At 36.7% G+C, this 25,181-nt stretch overlaps 1 protein-coding gene across 7 annotated transcripts in view; it reads right to left on the bottom strand.

The window, feature by feature from the left end:
• PPFIA2 (PTPRF interacting protein alpha 2) overlaps positions 1-25,181 on the bottom strand; it is a 321,181-nt gene that overhangs the window by 143,784 nt on the left and 152,216 nt on the right. For 5 of the 7 annotated variants that reach the window (XR_009743619.1, XR_009743621.1, XR_009743622.1 and 2 more), the window contains one exon: positions 101-163. The exons of the other annotated variants lie outside the window; for them this stretch is intronic. Coding sequence is in view for 2 of the 5 variants with exons in the window: in XM_061454684.1 (XP_061310668.1) it covers positions 101-163 (63 nt within the window). In the remaining 3 variants the exon portion in view is untranslated. The remainder of the gene's footprint in view (positions 1-100; positions 164-25,181) is intronic. 7 annotated transcript variants of the gene reach the window in all.

The raw sequence follows: 25,181 nt of genomic DNA, 5'->3' as shown, positions 1-25,181 counted from the left end.
TCTTGAGATGCACAAGCTTCTGTGGGTAACAAAAGATGAAAATCACATTAGAAGGCTTTGCATTTAAATTACACAAAAATCCAAGATATTTTGAACATACATTAGGGCAGGATATGGTCCTTTGAATGTTATTCTCAATGCTCGTACCAGCAGCAACCGTCATCTGAAAAAGGGGGCAACAGAGATTCTGCTGAATGGAACACAGTTTTATACAGTGCTACAGTATATTTAAATTACACCATGTTAACAAGATGAATGTCATTATCATTCAAGCGAGCTGATCTAAGAGAAGAAAAATGTGGCTCAACTGAAATTCACAAAAAAATTGAAAGTATTGTTACATCTCCTGGCTCATGAGGTGTTGAGTAAATAAGCAAATAGTAAGTCACTTCAGTGCTCTGCAGTGCACTGCAGGAGTGAACTCTGAAGCACTGTCAAAAAGTCAGATAACTACGGAGAAATAATCATACCTCTACGGCTAACTTTAATATGAAGTTTCTACATAAGGCAAGAGGTTTACCTGTTTGTGAGGCTTGAAAAAAGAAAGATCTACTCCCCAAATTAAAATAATTTATGGAAAGACACAAAAAGAAGCCCCTTCAGCTATCTGAAGAATATACATTAGCATTGAATGTTATTTTTACACCTTTTTAATGTCTTCTTAATTTAGTATTGCAGAGTCCAACATGTAAAAATCTTCTTCAGAAAGACGCTGACTACTGGGCAATCTGACCAGACGACAATTCTTCAGATCACATTTACTTCAGAGGAAATTAATATCAGAAATTTTCAACAATTTCTAGAAGTATTTTTTAAACCTCTGATTCAATGTATTGTGACTGCCATTTAAAACATCTCCAACAAACCAAAGAAAGAAACCCAAACCAGTTCTAGACTAGACCTCCAAACAACGATTTTTTTCCATTGTTGTGAGCATATGTAACAATACATACAATGTTCATGCTAATTATAGTTGAGCGTCATCATCTCTCAAAGTAAGTATTGACCTACACTTTATTTCTGTGACTATTTACCAACTCAATTCAGTAAACACGGTATTCAGAACTGACAAAAAGACAGTATTTTTGCATTCAAGTATTTTTAATAACACAATATGACATTTGGAAAACACAACATAATGCAAGATGTGTTTTATAATGACTTTACTATTATAATTTATGAGGAAGTTAAGCCTGACTGTATATTAATACTGACTTTTGCAGTAAACTAAAATGTGCACCTTAACAATATCTTTGATAACAGCCACATGCATGTATCCATGTTTGACTATCTACAAACCACATATTGCCAATGATGTTCATTCTGCGATTTATAAAGAGTTTTAAAATATTTGAAACAGTTTTAACTTGCAGAGTTTTACAGGAGAATTATGCTGCTAGTGGTAACAAAAAAGAATAAATCTTGAATTTTAAGCAAACTCTCCATGTATGCTGCCAAGTTCTTAACTTCCTTCTGTAAGATTTCCCTTCTTTATATTTACCACCCTAAATATTTGAAAATGTTTTTATAATGCTTTTTTATTGTCTTTTTTTTTCTTTTTCTTTTTTTAAGGCAATTTCACTTCATAAAGAGCAGCTACTTTTGAAAAGAACATGTCCCTGCAAATCAGCTTCATGGTCAATTCAGGTATCATATTTAGACATATCTTTTAACACCACTGTTGTTCCATAATTTCGTAAGGGAAAAACAGCCCACATTACGTCAGCAAGATAAGGTTCACAATAAACAATATCTCATCATAAGAAAACATACATATTATAAACATTCACTATAAACATTCATTATTTCAGTCTCACATCTTTATTTAACAATGGTTTAATGCTTATTAAATTTAATCTCAATGTTTATACATATACAACTACTGATAAGGGGTTAAAAAAATAATGTGTAAATATTTTTCACATTGTTGCATATCTTTAAATTTACTTATCAGAAAACATTTTGTGTGAGATATAATTTTGCATTTTTGTGTGAAAAGGTAGATCTACTGTATACTTTTGACTGCTGCATCTGAGCTCTGTTAACTAATTCATTTCTGTCTGTTATTCATCACTGTTCAAAGCAATATCCTCTGGGTAACTTTAGCCTAATCTTGTAAACAGGTTCCTCTCCTCTTTCCTCTTGTAAAACTGTGACTAAAAGTTTTTTGATGAAAAGTATAAAATGAACAGTGTTGAATTCTAGCAGCTAATAGGTTTAAGGACCAGTATTTTGACTCTTCAGGCCACTATGGGAAACTTTACATAACTGGAAATGTGTGATCCCTGGTATTTCAAGGCAATAAGACCATTTCCTTATTGCCATGGTAATTTCCTATCTACCCGGACTCATAGTACCTAAAATATCAAGTGTACGAGAAACGAAATGAAAGAAATGGATTCAATAAAAAGTATAAAATTTGTGCATTAATTCTAAAATTGTTTGTCTTCAAACTATGCACGTTAAGACAAAAACATCATATTGTCATGAAGATTTTACTGACAATCATTTGAGATACAAAACCCACGAATGAGTTATCCAGTGTAAGTAATGCAGCAATTCCCATCTCATGCATCTTGATAGAATATTTATTCCATTCATGAATGCGTCTAATATTCTAGCATCTACTTAATACTTTGTACCCTAGTAACTGTCACCTATTGGAAGCTGTCTATTAGAGTTTTGTCTTTCTCCTATAGAAAATGCATCAGCATTAAAGCTTATCAGAGGAAAGAAATAGGGTCAACAGAGATAAAAATATCTGAAAATTAAGCTCTAGAACTATATTTTTGCCTGGGATGAGCACTTCAGCTACTATTTGCTGTGAAATACGTGCACAGGGGTAGATTCTCAATCTGTATCCTAAATGACAGACCCAGAAGTGTTTCCAGGCTTCTTCTCTTCTATCTTTTGTGTTTCCACAAGGAAAAGACTTGTGTGAGGCTGTGGCACATCTGAAAACATTTTCAGAAAATTCATCAAACAGCCCCCAAGCTATACCTCCTGGCGTTTCCAAGACAGAGTCAGACAACAATCACAAATAACGGCCCACATACGCAGAAAACTGGCCTGCATTTCATAATTAGATGGAAATAGTGACAAAGGATAAATGAGACTACAATTTCAAGCTTCTGTGGAAGCACTAAATTAAACAAAGTTTTAACTAATTCTGTAAATTAATGTTAGGAAGTCCCCAGTCAAAGCTCTGGTAAAGCAGGAGCTCTCTCGCTCTTAGTTATGATATCAGCACTACAGCACTAATTTCAAGGCTATTTCCAAAATAAGGACATGAATAAAAAAGAAAGCCAGGTTTTATAATCAGTGGTATCCAAAGCTGCTGGCAAATTCAAAGATATTCACTGAATAAATCTAATTTATTGATATATTGAAGAAATCAGTGCAGAACCTCCCTTAATTCTTTGACTTCTATGATACAGGTAACTGACAAGTGGAACATACTTATAAGAAAAATAATTATTAGCCTGCTATCACAAAAAAGAAACTCTCTCTCAGAGCAATATTTTATGTTTCTTGACAAGAATTTTGTGGTGAGCAGTCTTATATCACTTCCCACATTCCAAAATGATTTTTAGGTGTTTTAGTCTACTCAGTCTAGGAAAGTGGCTTCAGCTGAGCCTATCCTGAAGTGTAGCTGGTTCCATGTAGTATCTCATACATCTCACATGACTACTCCAACAACCAGTATCTTCAACTCAAGTTGCTTCTTCCATGGAAATTCATAGTTATTCCTGAAAAATTAGTTTGACCTCTTAACATGTCATCTAAATGAAACAAAACTCTCTAATTTCTTTTAATGTTTGTACCAGAAAACAATGTGAGATTTCTTTTATTTTTCCCCTAAAAAAATCCAACAAACCCATCACTAACAACACTTTCACTAAATCTAATGCTTTATATTGCCCCATCTTACTATCAGCTGCCCTTAGTATAACACAGTTGTCTTCGTGAGGGGCCTCTTATCTGAAGATATCATCTGGTTCTGTGCAGAAAGGGATCTTTTATTGTTGAAACAAAACATACATAATTTATTTTTCTTTCTCCATTTAAAAAAATCCCAAACCATTTAAGAGATGATCCTTGTTCTTTAATTATACTTTCTCATTCAGTTAAATACTCAGTTACATGTAATGACATTGTAAATATCGAACTAAATGAATGGTCCTAAATTATCAACTTAGGACTTTTAACTCAATAAAGTTAGAAATGTCTATGCTTTTAAGTCAAGGAAATAAAAAAAAAATCTTTTTATAGCCAGAATTGGTATGTCTCTCCATTTGTGTGTACCTGTAAATATACAATAATTTTGTATATATAGATTATGATATATACAAAGAACTATCTAAGGACATTTAGCATGGAGAAGGCTGAAGGGAGACTTTACTGTGTTCTTTCAATACTTACAGGGAGCTTGTAAGAGAGATGAAAACAGATCTTTTACAAGGGCATGTAGTGATAGGAAAAGGGGTAATGGTTTTAAACTAAAAAAGAGCAGATTCAGACTACATATAAGGAAGAAATTTTTCACAGTGGGGGTGGTGAAGTGCTAGAACAGGTTGCCCAGACTGGTGGTAGGTGCCCCACCCCTGGAAACATTTAAGGTCAAGACGGATGGGCTCTTGAGTAACATGATCAAGTCGACGAGGCCCCTGCCCATTGCAGGTGGGTTGGACTAGATGACCTTTAAGGTCCCTTCCAACCCAAACTATTCTATGATTCTAAGACTTGATATATGTTGTACATATATGCACAGTATACATAATAGTATATATACTATACATTATATGCTTGATGATATCCTGCAGAAAAAAAATGTAAAAAGAAGTAACAAAACCTACTCTACAACCATCTACATCAACAGGACCTCTCTGGTGTGTACACTGACCTATACACACTTGACTTTGTTCATGGGAGTATTCCCATTGAGCTACAGAGAACTTGATATCATTGCAGAATTAAACTTACATATAAAAATTTGCAAGATCAAGCCCTAATACCTAATATACAGAAAGACAGACCTTGCAGTCTGTATAGTAATCTTCCCCCAGTACTGTATATTACCTTCCCCCATGGTGATACAAGGTAAGATAACGCATCATTAAGGGAGCATGTTAAAGAGATAATAAGATTGATATTTGTTTATCTGCATCACAGTGACTGAGCAGTCTAATTATACTCTGATTATTCATTTTTAAAATCTCTACAAGATGCGAACGCAGAAAATCACCATTGTTAAAATAAGCTCTTACATTTACACTACAAAATATTGATTTAAATGTATTGAACTTAGGAGAAATTTATTACAGCAACTAAAGATTTAGAACAGTGATCAAAGAAGCAGAGTTTGATTTCATATAGCCATTAAAATATCTCAAATCATGCTTCTGTGTTGTACCAAGGCACGGAAATAATTCAGGCATATATTTTGCCGTTAAAAATTTTGCTAATAAAAGAAGTCTAGAAAGGAACTGCCTGAATAGTTCTTAGTCAAAACTGAAAAATATTTCTTCACCTAATTGCCAGAAATTCCTTTGCATAAAGCCTTTTCAGACTGCAGTATTTTTTTCATTACAAGTGCACAAAAGAAAGGGTATGCTCATTTGATATCATGTAAAAATATGAAACTGTATGAGCATGTTGGAATGTTATGCTGTCTTTTAAAGTAGATCTGTGGAAATCATGCTAAATACTCTTTTGCTCTGTCTCATGAAGACTCTATTTACATTCCAGGTTCAGTTCCAAGTCATTTTATCAAGGATTAGTACTGAAAAAGAAGGAAAAGAAGGCAAAGTAATGAAGGAAAGGAAGGAAAGAAAAAAAAGAAGGAAAGGAAAAAGTAAGAAAATGGAAAAAAAAAAAAAACAAACCACCAACCCAATACATCTATAGTGTTTTTCTGCATTCCCTGAAATCCTGCTCCTCTAATCACCCAGCAACCAGACCTATACCCAGGTTGTAGTAGTAATCTCTCATCACCAGACAGAGGGACTGTAGGGAAGGAAGATACAACAGTTCACACATGCCTGCATACTGCTCTGCATTAAGGCAAATGTAGTTTAGAAAGGTGCGTTGAGAATGATGCACATGGTCCCAGGTGATCAGACCTCTGACAGATCTGGATTAGACAGAGCTCAAATGCACCAGAGGAGTCTATACAGGTTTCAGAAACCACATGAGTCTTGTGGGAGATAGAAATCTTAAAAACTGGACATGGATCACAGGCACTATCAGAGCTTTGTCAAAGGCAAAATGAAGCCCAACTCCTGGAAAGATGCTCAAAATAAAATGAAACGCTCTAATTTTAACATTGTGCTTCTTGCAATCTCATTTTTATTGTATGACTACAGCAGACAGCAAAGCCAAAAGTATGCCTAAATCATTTTCAACAACAGCGTACTGCTTTGATTGCCCCACAAGTCAGATGAAGCCTCTTCAAAATCTGTTCCTCTTCCAATCCTCAAATTCAGCACATCGAGTTTCCTGCAAACAATTTGTCCTCTGATCTGGAAGCAGCATGAGGCAGAAGAAAACATGCTCTTGGATGAGTGCCGAATGCCGCCACCTTCTTGAACTACTGAAAGATATTCTGCTCTGCCCGGGTATGGAGGAGTCTGGGATATAGCTATTCTATATAAATGTGAGCAAACAAAATGGAGCAACCAGTACAAGCTCCCACGTACATTAGGGAGGCCCAGGAGGGTATACCTCAGCTTTTGATTGACATTTGCAAGGAGAAAGATGGTAAGGGATAAAGGACAGAAGCCTTAATTCAGGCTTGTGATCACACCAATCTCCCCAGCGCTCATTTTTCATGCCCTTATCAGGGTACTTTAGGCTGCAAACTAAAGTATTCAGGTTCACAACAGGGTTTTTATGTCATTTATTAAGTATATATTTTCAGGGAGAATATATCATAGAGGCTAAATGAAGTTTTTGGTTGGGTTTTGTTGTGGTGTTTTGTTGGTGTTTTTTTTTTTTGTAATTTTCCTGTAACAGAACAGCTAAAAATAAATCTTATGGGATGAATGTGTGTAATGATAATTAAAAGCTTGAAAGACAGTCTTGAGAAATTTTGCAGCTAAGCACTCTCACTAGGTAAGAGGTGAATGTTTTTTGCCTGAAGAAGCCAATCAGTACTTGTACTTTTGATTTAAGCTCTGTGTTATCTGTTTGTGTAATTTATGCTATGCCTAATCAGTTCAGATATCCTCACCAAACCAAATCATCAAAATATAGACTATTTGGACCAATTACAAACTGGTCCTTGTTCTGGGTTCAGCAGTAGCAGTCATTTTTCTCCTTCTTAGTAGCTGATGCAGTGCTGTGGTTTTGACTTTCGGCCTGGGAAGAGCGCTGATAACACCGATGTTTTTAGTTATTGCTCAGTAATGTTTACTCTGACCAAGGACTTTCTGAGCCTCATGCTCTGCCAGGGAGGAGAGGAAGACAGGAGGAAGCAGAGACAGGACACCTGACCCAAACTAGCCAAAGAGGTATTCCATGCCACAGCACGTTATGCCAGGGATGTAAACTGAGAGTTACCCAGAAGGCCTAGTTCACTGCTGGGTGGGATGAGGTATCGGTCGGCGGGTGGTGAAATGTTGTATTCTCTTCCCTTGCTATTTCCGTTACCATTATTATCATTGGTGGTAGCAGCAGTGGTTTGTGTTATACCTTAGTTACTGGACTGTTCTTATCTTAACCCGTGGGAGTTGCATTCTTTTTGATTCTCCTCCCCATCCCTCCGGGAGCAGAGGGAGGGAAAGAAGGGGGGGAGTGAGAGAGCGACTGCATGGCGGATTTGCGGCTGACTGGGTTTAAACCGTGACATAATTCAAAAGTGTCCTTGTTTCAGCTGTAACAGTTATTTTTCTCCTTAGTAGCTGGTGCAGTGCTGTGTTTTCACTTTAGTCTGAGAACAGTGCTGATAGCACACCAATGTTTTAGCTGTTGGTAAGTAGTGCTTACATTGATCAAGGACTTTTCAGTCTCATGATCTGCCAGTGAGGGAGGGCACAACAAGCCAGGAGGAAGCAGTGACAGGACACCTGACCCAAACTAGCCAAAGGGGTATTCCATACCACAGCATGTCATGACCAGTATATAAACTGGGGGGAGTTACCCAGAAGGCCCAGAACTCTGCTTGGGCCAGGCTGGGTATCAGTTGGCAAGTTGTGAGCAATTGTACTGTGAATCGTGTTTATTGTTTTTTCTCCCTTCCCCTCTACCTTTATATTCTCTTCCCTTGTTATTTCCCTTATCATTATTATTATTGGTGGTAGCAGCAGTGGTTTGTGTTATACCTTAGTTACTGGACTGTTCTTATCTCAACCTGTGAGAGTTACATTCTTTCGATTCTCCTCCCCATCCCTCTGGGAGCAGGGGTGGGGAAGAAGTGGGGGGAGTGAGCAGCTGCATGGTTCTGAGTTACCAGCTGGACTTAAACCATGACAAGAAGCAGTCTTCAAGATAAGCCTATCTGGAAATTGTAATCATAGACAGCTAAGCTTCAGTAATAGGTTCTCTTTCATATCCTTCATATTAAAAAAAGAGCTGTAACAATATCTTGTATTAATTGGGAACTTCCTGCTGTACACACTCTCCAAGTCATTGCCTGCTTTGTCACACATGAGTTTGTACTGTCTATACTATGTTGGTTAATGGATGCCCAATATGCCAGACTTTAAATGCAGACCAATGTTGCCTCCTAGAAAATATAAAAGAAGGCATATCAGGTAATGAGAATTTCCCTCTTCAGACAGTGGAAAACTACTGTTTATTCCTCTTACAAAGGAAAAGAGGGATGTCTTCCTTGAACATGGTGCAGGATAAAAAAGAAAATGACACAGTCCATCCGCTGTGGTCAGGGAAGCCAGTCATGAAGGACTGCCCATACTTCCACCACACTGCTGTGTTCAGCACAGCTGTGTCAAAAGACCTGCACAAACCTAGAGTGAGTTAGTGGAGAAAACTGCTTCAGCCACTACAGGGACAAAACAGGAGTGAGGTTGACTTTGACTCTGCATCCCCCATCCAGACTGCAACACAGCTCAAGGATGTGAGATATAGGAAAGGAAACATCTAACACTTCTTAGATGTTTCATTAAATTTTGAGTATGAAGGATGTGGATGTTAGTAGACTAAAATATAATATTGAGTGTATAACTGAAAGTTGCCTTGGTATAGCTTTGAAATGTAAAGTTACCAGCCTCTTAAACAAGAAGCTTCAAGTCTGAGATGTCATCACATCATTGGTAATTTCTACTAAGACAAACATTTTTGAATATTATCTGAGAAAACACTGTATGAAAAGGATTTTAAAGAACATATACTTTCTTCCGTCTCCCCATATTTGATTTAAATATGTTTTTGAAAGGTATTCACAACAAGGGAAGTGCTTCTTTTAATTTATGACAATTTCTCCTTTGGCATTTGGCTATATAGAATTACACAGTCACAGAATTGTTTGGGTTGGAAAGGACCTTAAGATCATCTAGTTCCAACCCCCTTGCCATGGACAGGGATGCCTCACACTAGACCATGTTGCCCAAGGTTCTGTCTAACCTGGTCTTGAACAGTCAGGGATGGATCGTTTACCACTTCTTTGGGCAGCCTGTTCCAGTGCCTCACCACCCTCACAGTAAAGAACTTCTTCCTTATATCCAATCTAAACTTCCCCTGTTTAAGTTTTAACCTGTTACCTCTTGTCCTATCACTACAGTCCCTAATGAAGAGTCCCTCCCCAGCATCCCTATAGGCCCCCTTCAGATACTGGAAGGCTGCTATGAGGTCTCCACGCAGCCTTCTCTTCTCCAGGCTGAACAGCCCCAACTTTCTCAGCCTATATTCATACGGGAGGTGCTTGAGCCCCCTGATCAACCTCGTGCCCCCCTCTGGACTTGTTCCAACAGCTCCATGCCCTTACGCTGAGGACACCAGAACTGCAAACAGTACTCCGAGTGAGGTCGCAAGACAGCAGAATAGAATATAGTGATTAAGAGATTTTATTTCTGCTCTTTTTCTTTGGAGAATAGAAAAATCTGTGGGTTTAAAAATATAGAGTTGGAGAAAGTTAAAGAGGAAAATAAAAAGTACATAAAACCCACTCTCTTCTGCCTGATGATGCAAGAGAAAGAAGATTCATTGATTGAAACTCTGCCTATTCTAATTGCAGCAACAATAGATCTGCTGAGATTATCACTGTAAATACTAGAGCCCACAAAAATAATTTAATATTCTATTTCTATTTTTAGAAGTACCACTTTTATAAATATAACCTCATTCTATAAGACTAGCAAATACAGCTAACACTGTTCCACACTGATTTTTCTCATAGACTATCACCTCAGAGAAAAACATATACAGATACATAGATATCTGCAGTTTGCAAAGTGTTTTCGTTGAACTGTTCTTAGTTTGGTGGTTTGTTTTAAATGTTCATCCTTCTAGAAAAGACATTGCTGAAAAAATGTAGCTTGCTTTTGAATATACAAATGGGACAGGCATATGACAGTTTAATTCCTCGGAGATATAATGCTACTCTCTTGATCCATCTTCTAAGCAATCTGGCTCTCTCCCTCCCTGTCTCACTGATGACTGTATAACATTCTGCAGGTCCTGAATAGGTCAGGGCCATCACATGCATTCCTGCTGTCTTAGAGAAATAATTAAAGTAATTTATATTATAATTTGCCACCATGTTTGCTAGGCACTGTGAAGTATAACTCTGAGAATTTTTCTTCTCTGAAAAAAGGCAAAAGGCACCATGTCACGTGTGTATAAACAAAGTACATGTGGGATACATGTACACTGGTTGGATGTACTTTGATGGTTTTGATTTATTTGCTTTTCCTGGTAAATATAAGAGCCTAAGTCACAAACTTCAGCAACAGCATTTTTCTTTGCATTTGAAGATACCCCCCCCCCCCCCCCCCCCCCAGTCCTTTGAGATACCAAAAGACAAGCAAACAAATACAGAGCAGTGCAGTGATGTATTAATAACTTACAAATCAGGGACTGAGGCTGCTTATTATGCTGCCAAGCAGCAGCAAAGACAAATTAACAAGAACTGTACCTTTTTCTCAGTTGTCACCCTTTGGGCAACAGCCAGATGTCAAAAATCAGTTTAGCTTCACATTAGAATCAACAAAACATAGAATTGTTTAGGTTGGAAGAGCTTTAAAATCATTGAGTCCAACCACTGATCCAACATTACCAAGTCCACCACTACACCATGTCGCTCAGTGCCACATCTGCATGTCCTTTGAATGCTCCAGGGATGGCAACTCAACCACTTCCCTGGGCAACCTGTTCCAGTGCTTGACGACCCTTTAGGTAAGGAAATTTTTTCTAATACCCAAACTAAACCCTTCCTGATGCAAGTTAAGGCTGTTTCCTCCTGTCCTATCACGTGTTACCTGGGAGGAGATTTTAACACCCACTTCACTACAACCTCCTTTCAGGCAGTCGGAGAGAGCAATAAGGTCTCTCCTGGGCCTCCTTTTCTCCAGGCCAAACACACCAAACACAAAAAGCCTACACAATCAAAATAAAAATAAAATTAATCTGACCTGTGCAGGATATATTTTAGGATGAATTGTACATGAAACTGATTATTCCTCTCTATTAACTATAGCTCAAATATAGACTTCTAAATTTGATAACTCGGCTACGTAGGAAAGGGAGATTACTCAATTTTCTCAAAGCTTTCATGAAAAGCATTATGAGGAAAAGCACGTTCAAAAATTAAATTTAATTCTAATTGTAAAGAAAAGAACTGAAACACTTTTGATTTAAATTAAACATGAACTTTTCAGGTGAAGACCAGCAGACTGAGGATTGCATGTCTTTATGTATTAAAACAGCACATTGAGTCACAAAAGCATTTTAAAACTATTTTCAACTGTCATTTTTGACACTGGTTTATAACTCAGCATTGCACTGAAAGCCCAAATCTGAAATGCTCCAAGAAAAACATAAGCACAGGGAACTTTTTTAAAGCTGTTTATTTTTTCCTCATTTAACATTCCCTGCAGCTGCTTGGAGGACAAATCAGACCAAATTTCTTACCAGATGATGTTCAGAGACCTATGTCTTTATAATGAAAATGAACAGAAACACATGTTGAAAATCTGTTGGAAATAATGACAAAGGTGCTTAAAGTGCGTGTACACCAGGAGACCTGAAGAAAGTGAGCAAGAGTGCACATGTCCAAGAGCCCAGTTTCCTTTGCTATGTTTCTACAAGTCCCTGATGTTGTAGCAGTGACCAAGGAGCGGTCCAGGAAAGAAAAAGTTTCCTGATACCTATGATCTTGCTCCTCTGCATAGAGCCTTTCTACCTAGATAAGCACCAGGACTTTAAAGTATAACAATAATTATTATGCCCATGTAAAAATGAGACTATAGGACTACTTAAAGAGATAAATTCAAGAGCAAACACTTCACTGACTACAACGAAAAGAATATAATAAAAAGAGTAAAACATTACACTGGCAACACTTACTCAAACAGCCAAAGAATTAGCATCAAAGCATCACTGAATAAGTATAGGGTATATTTTTTCTTAAGTTCACCAACACAGTGCCATGAATGACTGTAGATCCAAACAATCTTTTTGAGTACATCATAAATGCAGACATAGACAAATACATATATAAAAAATACAGAATCTAGTTTGCAAAGCAGAGGTATTTTGTTGATTAGCATAAAATCCAAATTTAGACCATGAATGTCTAACAACACTAATGGCATTTAGTAATTTTAATAAAAAATAGACCATAATAGTGGAACATTATTTTGGGGCTAGAAAAAAACAAAAACAGCCTGCCAGTATCATATTGTCACTAGAAAGTTGGCAGCTGTAACAACCTAGTAAATTATCATATGATTATATCTGAATGTTATGTGTACTTCAAGTGTTATTTTCATAAACTAAAAATGATGTATAAATCATAGCCAGAAAAAGAAAAGAAAGATATGAACTAACAGCCCCCCTGAAGAAGAATACCTATAAAACACATAGTAACGTAATGAAAATATAATTAATATATTAGCTTTGTTAATATGGCAAGTTTTCTAACAGCTGGGAAAGGGCAGATCAAAATACTCTGGCCAGTTAAAAGATCAGTCTGACAGAGAAGTGGAGAGAGCAGAGATCAGTAAAGGGCAGCTATGATCCAGAATGTGTATCAAGAAGGCTGAAATTGAATTATCTAAATGAAATATAATTCACAGTACTTCAAGTTGAAAGCACCTGTGAGAGAATAAAGCAGGTACCTTCTAAGGTGATTTTTAACATCTGAGTGAATTGCCTAAAGGTGAGTGGTTTAAATATAGCACAGTTCTCTCAGCCAGAAAGCTGCCACTTTGTTTCCTAAGGAACACCAAGTTTAGACAAGGCATTCTGTTATTTAATCCCATCTTTCTTGGCAAAATACAGTACTTTGCTTTGAAAAGCTATTTCCTCACCATTGCTGCGTCATTACTGCTCACAGGCAAGTGAGGGAAAGGAAAATTTCAGCAGGTGCCAGATACATTGGATTTTCTGCTTGGCTAAAGATTACCCCATCTCTGTCAGAGGAAAGCTGAGCTGATTTCCCATTTCAAGCAAAATACAAGTTGCTAACTATTTATAGAGGATGCATTCAGAGATCAAGAGAATGTCTAGACAGCCAGACTACCGAGGAATGGTCACAGAAATTTTTGCTGTATAAGGTAAAACACAATGTATTCCTTACACTGCTAGGGATTTTAAATGTAGCAAACTTATTCCAGCTTGGGAACACCCAAAACCCCCCTAATTTCACTCAAATTAAATCCTTCCTCCAAGATGATCTGTATTTCAGTTGCAAATGGAAATAAAAGGCTAACTTTTAATTGAAGGCTAACTTTAATGTAACCTGCAATATCACTATTCTACGCAAAACAAAAAAGCAAATACATCTCATCGGTATTAAGTTGATGCAGAAAGCATTATAACTGCAAACACGCAGATGACAGCAAATTTACCAAAAGAGTCACTGTAAATTGACTGCCTGCTCTTGGCCTGTGGAAAATGCAACATAATTCACCTTAGTATAACTTGAAATGATTCAAGTAACTGTTTTTTCACCGTGGTCTAAACCAAGTTGAATTAGCTTGCACATACCATCAGTTAACAGTTTACATAAATAGCCATCCTGGCTATGCTAAGTCACAGGAATGTCTTAAAAGGAATATCTTATAAGCAGTGAAAATATCTTGTGCATTTAGTAAGAGGAAGGAGGATGGGAAATAGAGATCATGCTCTTGCATGTTGGTAACCGATGCACAGCTGCCAGCTCCACACCTTGGGAAGATCCACAGCATGATGTTACCAAAAGTGTAAGGCAGAAGTGCTGCCTGGGTACAGAACACTCACATCCCAAAACTCACATGTGCAAATGTTTCCCAAGTGAACTGCCTCTGATGATAAGAAAATATCTCAAAGGGTGACAGTTCTGTGTATGCCGGAATGCTGCAAAGAGCTCACTCCTGAAGCTAGTCTTATTGGTACCAACATGATGGGCCTAGTCCAGTGAGCTATCTTATGTAACTAAGAAATATCTTCAGTTAGTAGTATCTTTACTGATTTTAAGGTGTATTTCTCTAATCATAATTTTTGTTTACATGGAGAAGGTGTTTTGCTAGGATGCACTGTGAATTTTTCTTACATCTGTCTATCAATCCATCCATCTGCAAGATGTCAAAGTACAATTAAATCCTGACTTTTTTTTTTTTCCATTTATCTTTTGCTTGCATTTTGGTGCATGAGATTAATTAAAACAGGACATCGCAAGTTTTGTAGTTAGAAACATTACTTAAAAGCATAGCAGTAGCGACAGGAGATAAGCTCAAGAAGATATGGTTTCCAAAAAGATGACATTTAGACAATACTTTATATTTCAATTTAAAACTTCAATTACTGCAAAAAACATTTTAAATACAGTATAGTATCTTTCCACAATATAAAAAAAGAAAACTTATGAAGAATTTCCGCATATATATATTAGTTAACACTCTCTCTGGACAATGATTTGGCACATGTGCAGGTGTTCAGCATAGGAATACATGATTAACACTGGTAGAAAATATGGTTAATAATATGAATCAGAAGTGTGGTGATTTTAATCATTAACACAACATTTACTGTGAAACAAAGATGCAAACATTATCTCAATAAGTGCATTCATTTGATAGTCTTAGTTATGAATGTCATGTAATCTTACTTAACAGAAGTACCACCTTTTCTAACTCAGAATCCCACTCTTTTATCAACAGCTTTGCCTTTTTTGATACAGTGTTAACAGCTTTACAGTTTTACTCATCCAGCTGTCTCACAAACAATGATGGGATTAATGGTAAGCATCTATTAGGAAAAAGAATCATAACATTTTGCAACCCTGAAACTGAATAATTAGTGTATCATGAGAGAAATGCAACAGTGTTCCTACAATAAGACATTTAAGGAAATCATAGCTATGATTTCTGGTCAATCTATTTTGATTGACTCTGCTACAGTTAGCATCTCAGTGAAACTGCGAACAAAACATTTCATATGCATATTTGATTAAGAGAATTTATGCACTTACGCATCTTCTTCAGTTCCATGTGTCTATGCCCATAGTTTGGGTTTGCTATTAATATTGAAAAGTTTTGATACACTTGAAATCCTATTGGGAACTACTCTATTGTTATTAAAAAAAACCCCAACTCCAAACAGTAAAAAACAAACCAAACCCATTATTTATGTGACATTCCAGTGGCAGTTTAATTAGCTCTCAGGCACTAAAGCTGCCTGTCTCCTGTTCTCCGCTGTCATCCTGCAAGAGTATCTCCTACTTCTGTCGTAATTACTAAGAGCATTCCCAGTATAAGCCAGAGACCCTCATGTCAATGCACCATACAGCTAAGAGAGTCACATAATAGGAAGGACACTCATGTCAAATTCAAATTGAGTCTCTTATCATTTTCAGAGCGTGGATATGAACCAAAGTCTGCTACCACTCAGATGAACATCCACAGCATTAAGTTCACAAAATATTTGTTATTCCCCTGCACATAACGGTTAACTCCTCCAGCAGAGAAAATGCCTTTCAGATCAGCTGGAGCACTTCCCACAGTAACGGCAGACTTGGATTTTTGTCCCTGCCCTACTCAGTTGTTAGAAATTTACACATGGTGGCTTGGTATCAACAAGAGATACGCACAGGTCAGGGGATAGCTTGGCTGCTGCACCCTCTTCCAGAAGATGGCAGGAGTGGAGGCAAATCTTCCCAAGCACAGAAGGAATCTAAAGTCTGCTTGGATTTACTGGCTGATGCTGGATCAACATCATAGCTACTAAATAATAGGTAAAAACCCAGGACCACATCACACATTCTTAGTTTACATAAATCACTTGCATAAACTACCAGCTTAGTAACCAAATAGCTCACATTTTTTTTCTGTTTCTTATTAACAGAAAAATTAAAACTTGCACTTATAGCTCTAATGTGAGAAGGAATAAAAGTGACCTGATTAGACTAACTAAACAGAAGAAAATGTCTGCTGAAATATTGACAAAGAACATGCCTGACAGCCTGGGAGCTGTTAGCCTAGGAACTAGGCCTGTGAACAAGTAGCATCCTGAGAAGCACAGCTGGCATCACTGAAGTACAGCTGGGTACATAGAAACCAGAGACATTCTGAGACACCATCAAAAAGCACAAACCCAATGAACAGTAATGGTAACTTATCATCTGAAAGTGTGAAAAGAGTCTGGAAAAAGGGGAAAACATCCTAAGGAAGTAAGAATTAGTAACTGTCATCGGCTGCTCTAACTGCAAGAACATGAAAACAGTCTGAAAAAAAAAATAATTGGATTTGGTTCATTTTGTCCTCCCACTTCTAGGATGGGTTGGTCCTGCCCTCTGGGATGCTTTAGTCCCTTCCAGAATCTGTTTCATAGAGTCATATTTAATGCACTTTGTACCACATGTATACAAATAACTAATCTGGAGTAAGTATATTTGCTGTTACATCATTGACAAGTTTGTTTCATTAACTCTTAAGTTTGTAGTAATCTATCATATATACATATATATGTACCTGCTTGCTGCTGTTATTGATTGTTGGTACTATTGGTTGCTGATAGTTTGTAATAGCTTGAGATACAGATATATATATATTCATATTTGAAATTCCTCACAGAATTTTCCCAAGAGGATGAGATATACAGAAGCACTGCAACAGGAACACTTGGCTTTTTTTATCTATACCTGGTAGGGTCTATTACTCGAGTGATTTTATGGTTGTAAGTTTCAAAGACTGAGTGTCAATGAATAGACGTAGGCTCTTCTGTAGCTACCTATTTTTAATTCCATCAGAAAGGCTTAGTGTTAAACATGTGATGGAAGAAATGTTAATCAGAGGAAAGCAGATGGGATAGCTAATTTTTCTTTCCCAGTGTTTACACATTGCTGAAATTTTGTTAACTCTCACAGCAGAAAAACAAGAATACCCTGCTCACATATAGGAGCATTCATCAGCAGGCTTTAGGGAAGAAATTGCTAAGTATTGATCTGGTTTTGTCACTAGGTAGCCAGGCAATAGCATGTTCCAGTAAAGGATTGTATCTATAGCCAATGTCAGCAGCCCCCAAGCTTCAGGTGCTATTCAGTGCTCCAGGCTGATTACACTTCTTCAGAATGCTCATCTCGAGCCTCCTGCTCTCTGGGTGTATGTCCAAGTTGCACATAGAACAAAAAGTATGTTTTATGACTTATTCCCTAGAAGCATAGCAAAGAGTAAGAGTCACAAAAAAGCCCAAGTCTGTACCGTGCCAACCAGATACAGAAACTTCACAGAATATGCCAGCAATTAAAAAAAAAAAAAAAAAAGATTTTTAAGCGAAGCAGAACCATTTCAAAATCTACCCTGCAAACAACAGAGCTTGTGAGCACGGCTATGCTGTGCAATAGAAGACTCCTGAATGTGCTCTGAAATACCTAACTTCAGACTGAGAAGCAGCATAACCATACCAGTGGGCCATGATGCCTATGAAGAAAGAGCACTCAATAACCCAGGAACAGCAATGACAAAATAACACCTTGCTTTCAGAATCACAACAGGTGTTTCTATGCTGCTCTGTGCCAGGTTCTGCTGAGGTATTAGCTCCTTTGGAACTGCAGTGAGCTGTATAAACTCATAGGGCTCCAAAAGAGAAGATGAAATGGTTAACACCTCATATTAGCTGTTTCTCAGATCTCTGGTGACTCAATTGAGTTTTATTATAACCTTCAAATCTAAAAAAGACAGAAAGCTGCATTTTAAAATATGCAGGCAAAGATTCCTAACTAAAGCTCTTCAAAAAAATGTGAGTACTGTGAGCACAGTTCAAAAAGTCCTTAGACTTTAAACATTTGCTTTATCAGGTTTCGCACATTGCTGGAATTGTGTATCATATATTATATTAGAAAATATAGCATTTGATACACGCCTTACATTATCATTGAGATGATTAGTATCAATACTGTTGAGTAATCCAATGAGAAATCAAATATAATGATGATTTTCATATATATATATATATATATATATATATATATATATATATCCTTATAGCTGTTTTAAAGTCCAGGGCTTCAGTTTTAACCATTTCATTTCAATAACAACAGCATTACCTGTTGTAAATTAATGTTCTGTTTGCACATGTTCCTCTAGGTAAGAAATAATCCCTTCAGCTGCCACAGGAAGAATAAAATAATCCATTGCTCTGAACCAATCCTGCTGAACATTGTCATATGGAGTACAAGCACAAAATTCTTGCATGCTGTGTAGAGCAAAACCATGTCACCCACATGAAAAAGCTGCTCCAAATGTAGAGAGGAAAATGCAGACAGCAACTTCTCAGAACCATGTTGCTTACATATGAAGAGTTCCCTGTTGCACTTTGAACATATATATATATATATATATATATATACATATATATAGGCTTTAAGGCTTCCAAAACTTCGTTTTTAACATTACTGGATGCAGATGAAGAAACCAAACGAACAACCTGACATAATGGAAATGCAAAATAAATGGGAAAAACCATGAATGTAATTTACTAATTTTTCACATTCAAGTCAGCAGAAGCAAGTTCACTAGTTCTGTAGAACTGAAACATGACTCTTAGTCACTTTTGGAATATTATGAATGAACTATTGTTAGAGCTGCTGCCTCAATTTTTTATCTATTTCCAATCATATAATAGAGAGACAAATAGCCACTTTTACTTCTTGATAAGTATCTTTTAAGATTAGGCTTGTGAATGTGTTCTGAAACCTGATTTCCAGCTTTAGTTCAACCTAAAACACAAGATGTTCCCAAAATCTTTCAATGGCTGTGGATCTTTTCATGGGAATTTCAGATTTTAAATACATAAATAAATAAATAAAATAAAGTCTTTCCAAAATTTCAAAACCAAAGCTTTAGGAAATACCCAAAATACCTAGGTGATTAAAAGAATAACCCTTAACATGTTAAGCCACCACAAGCACGCTCACCTCATTTTTTTGAGATCAGACTGTTATCCGAAGGTCTGTAACCAAAATATATTATTCTGTGGAGTTAATAGCCTATCATTTCTAGACCTCAAAAATATTCAAAGCTGTCCGCATGAGGTGATCATTCTCTCTCCCCCCCCCCCCCCCCCATTTCATTTGGATGTGATACTTTTCAACTGAAGATACTGTGCCATACTCAGTACTCCAGAATTCTGAAACCACACTGATGAGAATGTGCTGGTTTAAAACAACAAAGTCACTTTCTTGCAAGTGAATCCTGACTGAAAAGTATTCAGATATTCCTTTGTGATATCCAGAAATCTGCAAGCATACTTTCTTTCATATCACTCCCTGATACTGGATGAAAGAACTTGCATGGAAAAATCTATTTACACTTTGAAAACAAGATAGAGCGATGTCCAGATTTTGATATTTGGTGGATATGAATGAAGTGTCATGTCTTCACCTGCTCACATTTTATTATGGTTTTGAATACTTAAGACTTCATTATTCTTTATCTTTTGAACTACGTGCTTCTGTCACTGCATCTAATTTCCTAAATTACTATTGAGTACTGAGCTTTTAGAGTACAGATTATAGCTCTAGAACCAGACACATCCACTGCTGATAAATCCCAACTGTGAAACATGTAAAATGCCTTAAAAACCGGAAAGTCTGCAAACGTAATTTGCAAGTGCAATAAGCATTGCGTGTCTTATGCAGTAATGTATTGTTTTCTGCTTTTACACCTCTGTTCCAGCCTTCTCTTAATTTGGTGTGTCAAATTTGTTACACTGTGCCCTCTTTGTAGCCACAACTATACTTCTACCTTGGCCAGATAATGGAACCTCAACCTTAATTCTTTAGTATTCTTACTTTCTAAGTACTATCACCAATATTGACAAGTGCATACACTACATAAAGCACATAACAGCCCTGATGTTCAAAACCAGATGTAATATGTTTGAAGACTACAATGTTATATGTCAGACTGATGAATGTGTAAGAATGTTCTTTACAGATACTATAGTTAGTTCAAGGTCCTTACCTGTGGTATAACCTTATAAGAAAACCTTAAAAATGAAAGTTAGCAGGGACAGATTAAGAAGGATCGTGTGGATTAGTGATCTATAAAACCATGAGGCAGAAGAAGAGCAGCAAGCAGTATTTCTGAACATGGACTATTATTGCTGGCCAACCGCCCATTTTAGAAAGCTTCGCTTCTGCAGGAGTTAAAGAACTGCGAAGCTGGAGAATGAGTTTGGACAGGACCTTTGTACAGGTGTCCAGCTTCAAGGTACGAGTTTCTGTCACTGAAAATCAAAATGTATTGAACCACAGCCTTTGCACAGGCAGGATAAACCTGAAAATACATACTGAATGGCATCATCTTACTTCACAGGACAAAAAACAATGATGTTTATGAAAGAAAGAAGCAACACTGCAAGAGGCATGGGTTCCAAGAGGTTTTATCTATTTCCCAAGTACATTAATGAAAATATCCTCTGTGTTATATATATTATGCCTCTACTATAAGCCATCATATCCAGCTCAAAGGAACTCATAACAAATCTAAACTAAAAACCCATAAACTATGTAACCTAAAGTTTACACCCAGAAAAATAAATAAATAAATGCATGTGTTGCATGATGGTGGCCACTAATATCCCACTGAATAAACCCTCATGCAAATCCCAGCTGTAAATATAGGTTAAGTCTTTATATTGCTAAAAGTGTATCGCCTTAAGTACATACTAGAACTCAGTGTGCATCTGCTTGACCAACATAAAACCCTGTCCATATGCTGCTACATGAAATTTTTAACAGAACAATTTTATTGTGGAATTAAGTCAAACAGACAGACTTTAACAGCAGAACTAAGCCATTTTTAATTGAACACTGGTACTGGCAGACTACTTAACCCTCTTATGTTTAGAACAAAATAACAGATTTAGAGTTTATATTTAATAACAATCTATTTCCCAGCCACTCCCCTGTTGTAATTGTTCAGGTCTTTCAATTCCATCAGATTTTGAAGGGAATAAGCTACTAATAAATGCAGGTTTATATCTCAATTTCATTTAAGCTCAAAAATAAGTAAATAAATAGGAATAATATAGTTATGGGAATTCCAAAGGAAAATTTTTCTGTGTTTTAGCTTCTAATCCATGGGGTTTTTTTTGGTAGTAATGCAGATAGATAGCATCAAAACATCAAAATAAGGGACAAGCTGCATATCCAGTTCTCTTTCAGGTATCCTAGTAAACCAGCATGCAGATGGAAAAGTAAACACAAAACATTTTCAGGCTGGTCATTTTTTTGACTGTGTTTGACTATGAAACTTTTCCAGTAGTGGTCTTTCTAAGGATTTCTTTAGAATTTCTGAAGTCTATCAGGATGGAACTGTATCAGCACTACCAAAATTATTTAAGCTTTATACAAAAGTCCATAAATCCTGAAAACTACTCATATCAATTAAACTATATACAGTGTGCGTGTATGTGTGGCTGCAAACCTTTACAGCTTTACACATTTATCTCATGCATTTCTTATGAAAACTGCTTAAAGAACAAATCCTGAGGCAGAATTTTGCCAATAAAAGAAGAAAGATGATGAAAACTACTTGAATTTCTACTCTCTTTGAAACAAATGCTGGATTAGAGCTTTTTCTCTGCACTGATTTCTAAAAAAAAACCACAAAGAAAAGGAACAAAAAAAAATTAATCTCTCCACTAAAGGTACAATAGTTGATATTATGATTACTATTAAAAACTACTGAAAAAGTAATTCTAGTATGAAAAATATACTTCCATTAAAAGGCATAGTGACATAGACTGTATGTAGGTTGAAAGTCGGAAATGGTTATTTTTATCTTGGTCACAGAACAATTAACATTTTGGAATCAGAGCACAGTCAGTGCCAATACTGATGATATGCCAGGGGGAATATTTTGCACCTCCCTTCCCTAGAGTGCTGTTAATATTAGAATTCTACAGAGAAGAGAAAAACAGAGAAAAAATAGTTGCTCCTGAAGTGCATGCATATGACTCAGAATGCAAGTGTGCAATTTAGTGTGCAAGAGACAGATTTGTGGAGCGAGAAGGTGCTGTTTATATACAGCTTCTTTACAAAGAAGGGGTGCTTCAAGATTATGTTCAATTATAGTTATACAAATAAAATTACTGTGGTGCTGTGAGGGCAAGAGGCAAAATTTACCCAATGAGTTCGGTACTCGTCCCTTTCACTTCTTCAAATCACAAGTAAAGAATTTCCCTTTCTCTTTCTGCTTAAATAGGAGTGCATGAATGTGAGTTTCCTCCCTCAGAAACATGCAGTCATATTCCCTCATTATATATGTGCAAGCATTCAGACCAGTTTGTACGTTTCTAACATACAGAGCCTTTGTTTGCTATCTTGATCTCTCGGTATTGAGTACATGACAACGTAGTTGGAAAGTTGTGATGGTAACAGGACATTATAAGGCTGAGTCTATTTTTAGCACTCTGTTATTCCATCTGCATTACTTTCCCCATAATAATCCTCCTTGAGGGAGCTGTATTGCCCTTGTCTTGCTCCCATCTCCATGTGGAAGATCCTTGATACCAATGATTTGGCGAACTGGAGGAAATAATGGTGTAAAAGCAGCTAATTCTATTTTTGCATTTTTTGTATAATAGCTTCTCAGACTGAATGCTTTCTCTTGTTTCAACAAGACTGTAAGTTATTCTTCAAATCTGTAAATTTTTTTTAGATGTAATCTATTCTATTTACTACTAACAGAAGAAAAGAAAAAGAAAACAGCTACTGTAAAATAGTGTTCAAATGGGGGGGTAAGAATTTTTATTTAATAGCAGATTACTATCAATTGTTTTGTCTTATTTATAGAAATCACTTTTATTTCGGGGTTACTCATTAGGATATACTGTTAATGTCCATGGAACTCTATTGCATCTAAACTATGAAGCTAGAAGGGCTTTATTTTGTGAACTTTTGGTTTGAAGTTATATAGTTTTCCTCACAGACGTTATTTGCTTTTGATTTTCCAAGTTTTTATCACCTGACCTCTTCCAAATAGAAGAACCTCAGCACTAAACAACACTCAATATATTCAACATCAGATCAAATTTCAGATGATATAATTCTACCTTTGCAGCACTTACCCACCAGTTGTTGACATCACCACCATACCTGTCACCAGGTCTTGAAACAGAACAAATGCCATTTGTACTATTCTCCTATCAGATGGACTCCACAGTAGTATCCAGCTTTAAATTTTGCTTGTCATCTGCAGATTCATACCACCGTGGAGTGCCAACTACCGTAGTAATAGAAATGTTGCAGTACAGAAATCCAGGCTGTTGTGCTTTGTAAGGGCCACATCAGGCACACACACACAAAGCCTGTGGTATTATGTAGAAGATTCTGCACATTACATGCCCAAACACATCAGAGAGGACCAAAAAACGGACCTTGTTCTTTCCTATTCAAAGCAAGATTAACTTAACCTTGCAACCAGAGTAAGGCTTCAGAGTTATGGTCTTCTTGTGCTGCAATTCCAGGTCAGCCTACAATGGTGAAAACTAAGGGATTACAAAGTCGGCAGACCACTGTCCTTTGAAACATCCGAGATGCTCTGAGTTCAGCTGTTGAATCCAAATATGCAATAAGCACACGCAGTATGAAATCTATTTGGCTTTCCACTCATCATATGTAAAATCTGAAGTTGGCCAGAACTTACCAGCTCAAGTGAAGCTGAAGGACTGATAAATAGTCTGGAGTCTCAGAGGAATACTAAAGTTATGAGGGTGTTAGCTATCTGGTGGCCATGACAATATATAATAGAGGTAAACCTATCATTAGGAGTAATAGGTCAGCACTTGGTTCTTGGCTACCCTTTTTATTGTTGCAAACAAATTCCAAAGGCTGTTTTTACCTGCTTTTATCTACTGGATTTTCTTTAGCAAGAAGGAAACCAACTTTGTTCAAGACCTATTTGAAAAGTACTTTATTCCAGCAAAGTGCATTAACTTCAGAAGCATACGCAGCAAATGACATTTAAACTGGGTTTCAGGAATGCATGAAAAAGCTTCCAAAAAAAGTATCACAAGGTTTTATAATCTGTCCTTGACTTTCTCTGCACCATGAGACCAGTTAAAGTCCATTTCAAAGTGAAGATGATTCATGCTCCAGTTCACTTATCAAATAAATACTCTGACTGAAACCACAATGATCTACTGACAATGATGAGGACTGGGATACCATTGGCAGAGGTATTTCAGTGAAATTCAGGACATAGCTAGATTAGTGGAATGATTCCTGCCCTCTTAGTTATTACCTCTCACTTTCTGCAAATATTGTTATACTTTAAGCACTCTTTCTGAAACTAAACCTACCAACCTACCTTTTCCTTATCAAATAAGTTTGCATCTGTATTCACAAGGGGAGTCTGAGAGCCTGAGTCCTAAACATCATGCTTAGCAGAGGCAACTTTCAGCAGATGACACAGAAATTCACAATATCAAAGCTGATAGTTATATTATTTCCAATTTTATTTCCTAAACACCAATATTCTAAATTTAGCCTTATGTACATGCTGTGCAGGGAAGAGAAT

The sequence above is a fragment of the Pezoporus flaviventris genome, unplaced genomic scaffold, assembly GCF_033815535.1.
Source record: "Pezoporus flaviventris isolate CSIRO_AGI_PZ_B2104156 unplaced genomic scaffold, CSIRO_AGI_Pfla_v1 ptg000016l, whole genome shotgun sequence".
Taxonomy (NCBI): Eukaryota; Metazoa; Chordata; class Aves; order Psittaciformes; family Psittacidae; genus Pezoporus; species Pezoporus flaviventris.
The sequence above is the reverse complement of the archived record's forward strand: the minus strand, read 5'-3'. Positions and strand labels throughout refer to the sequence as shown.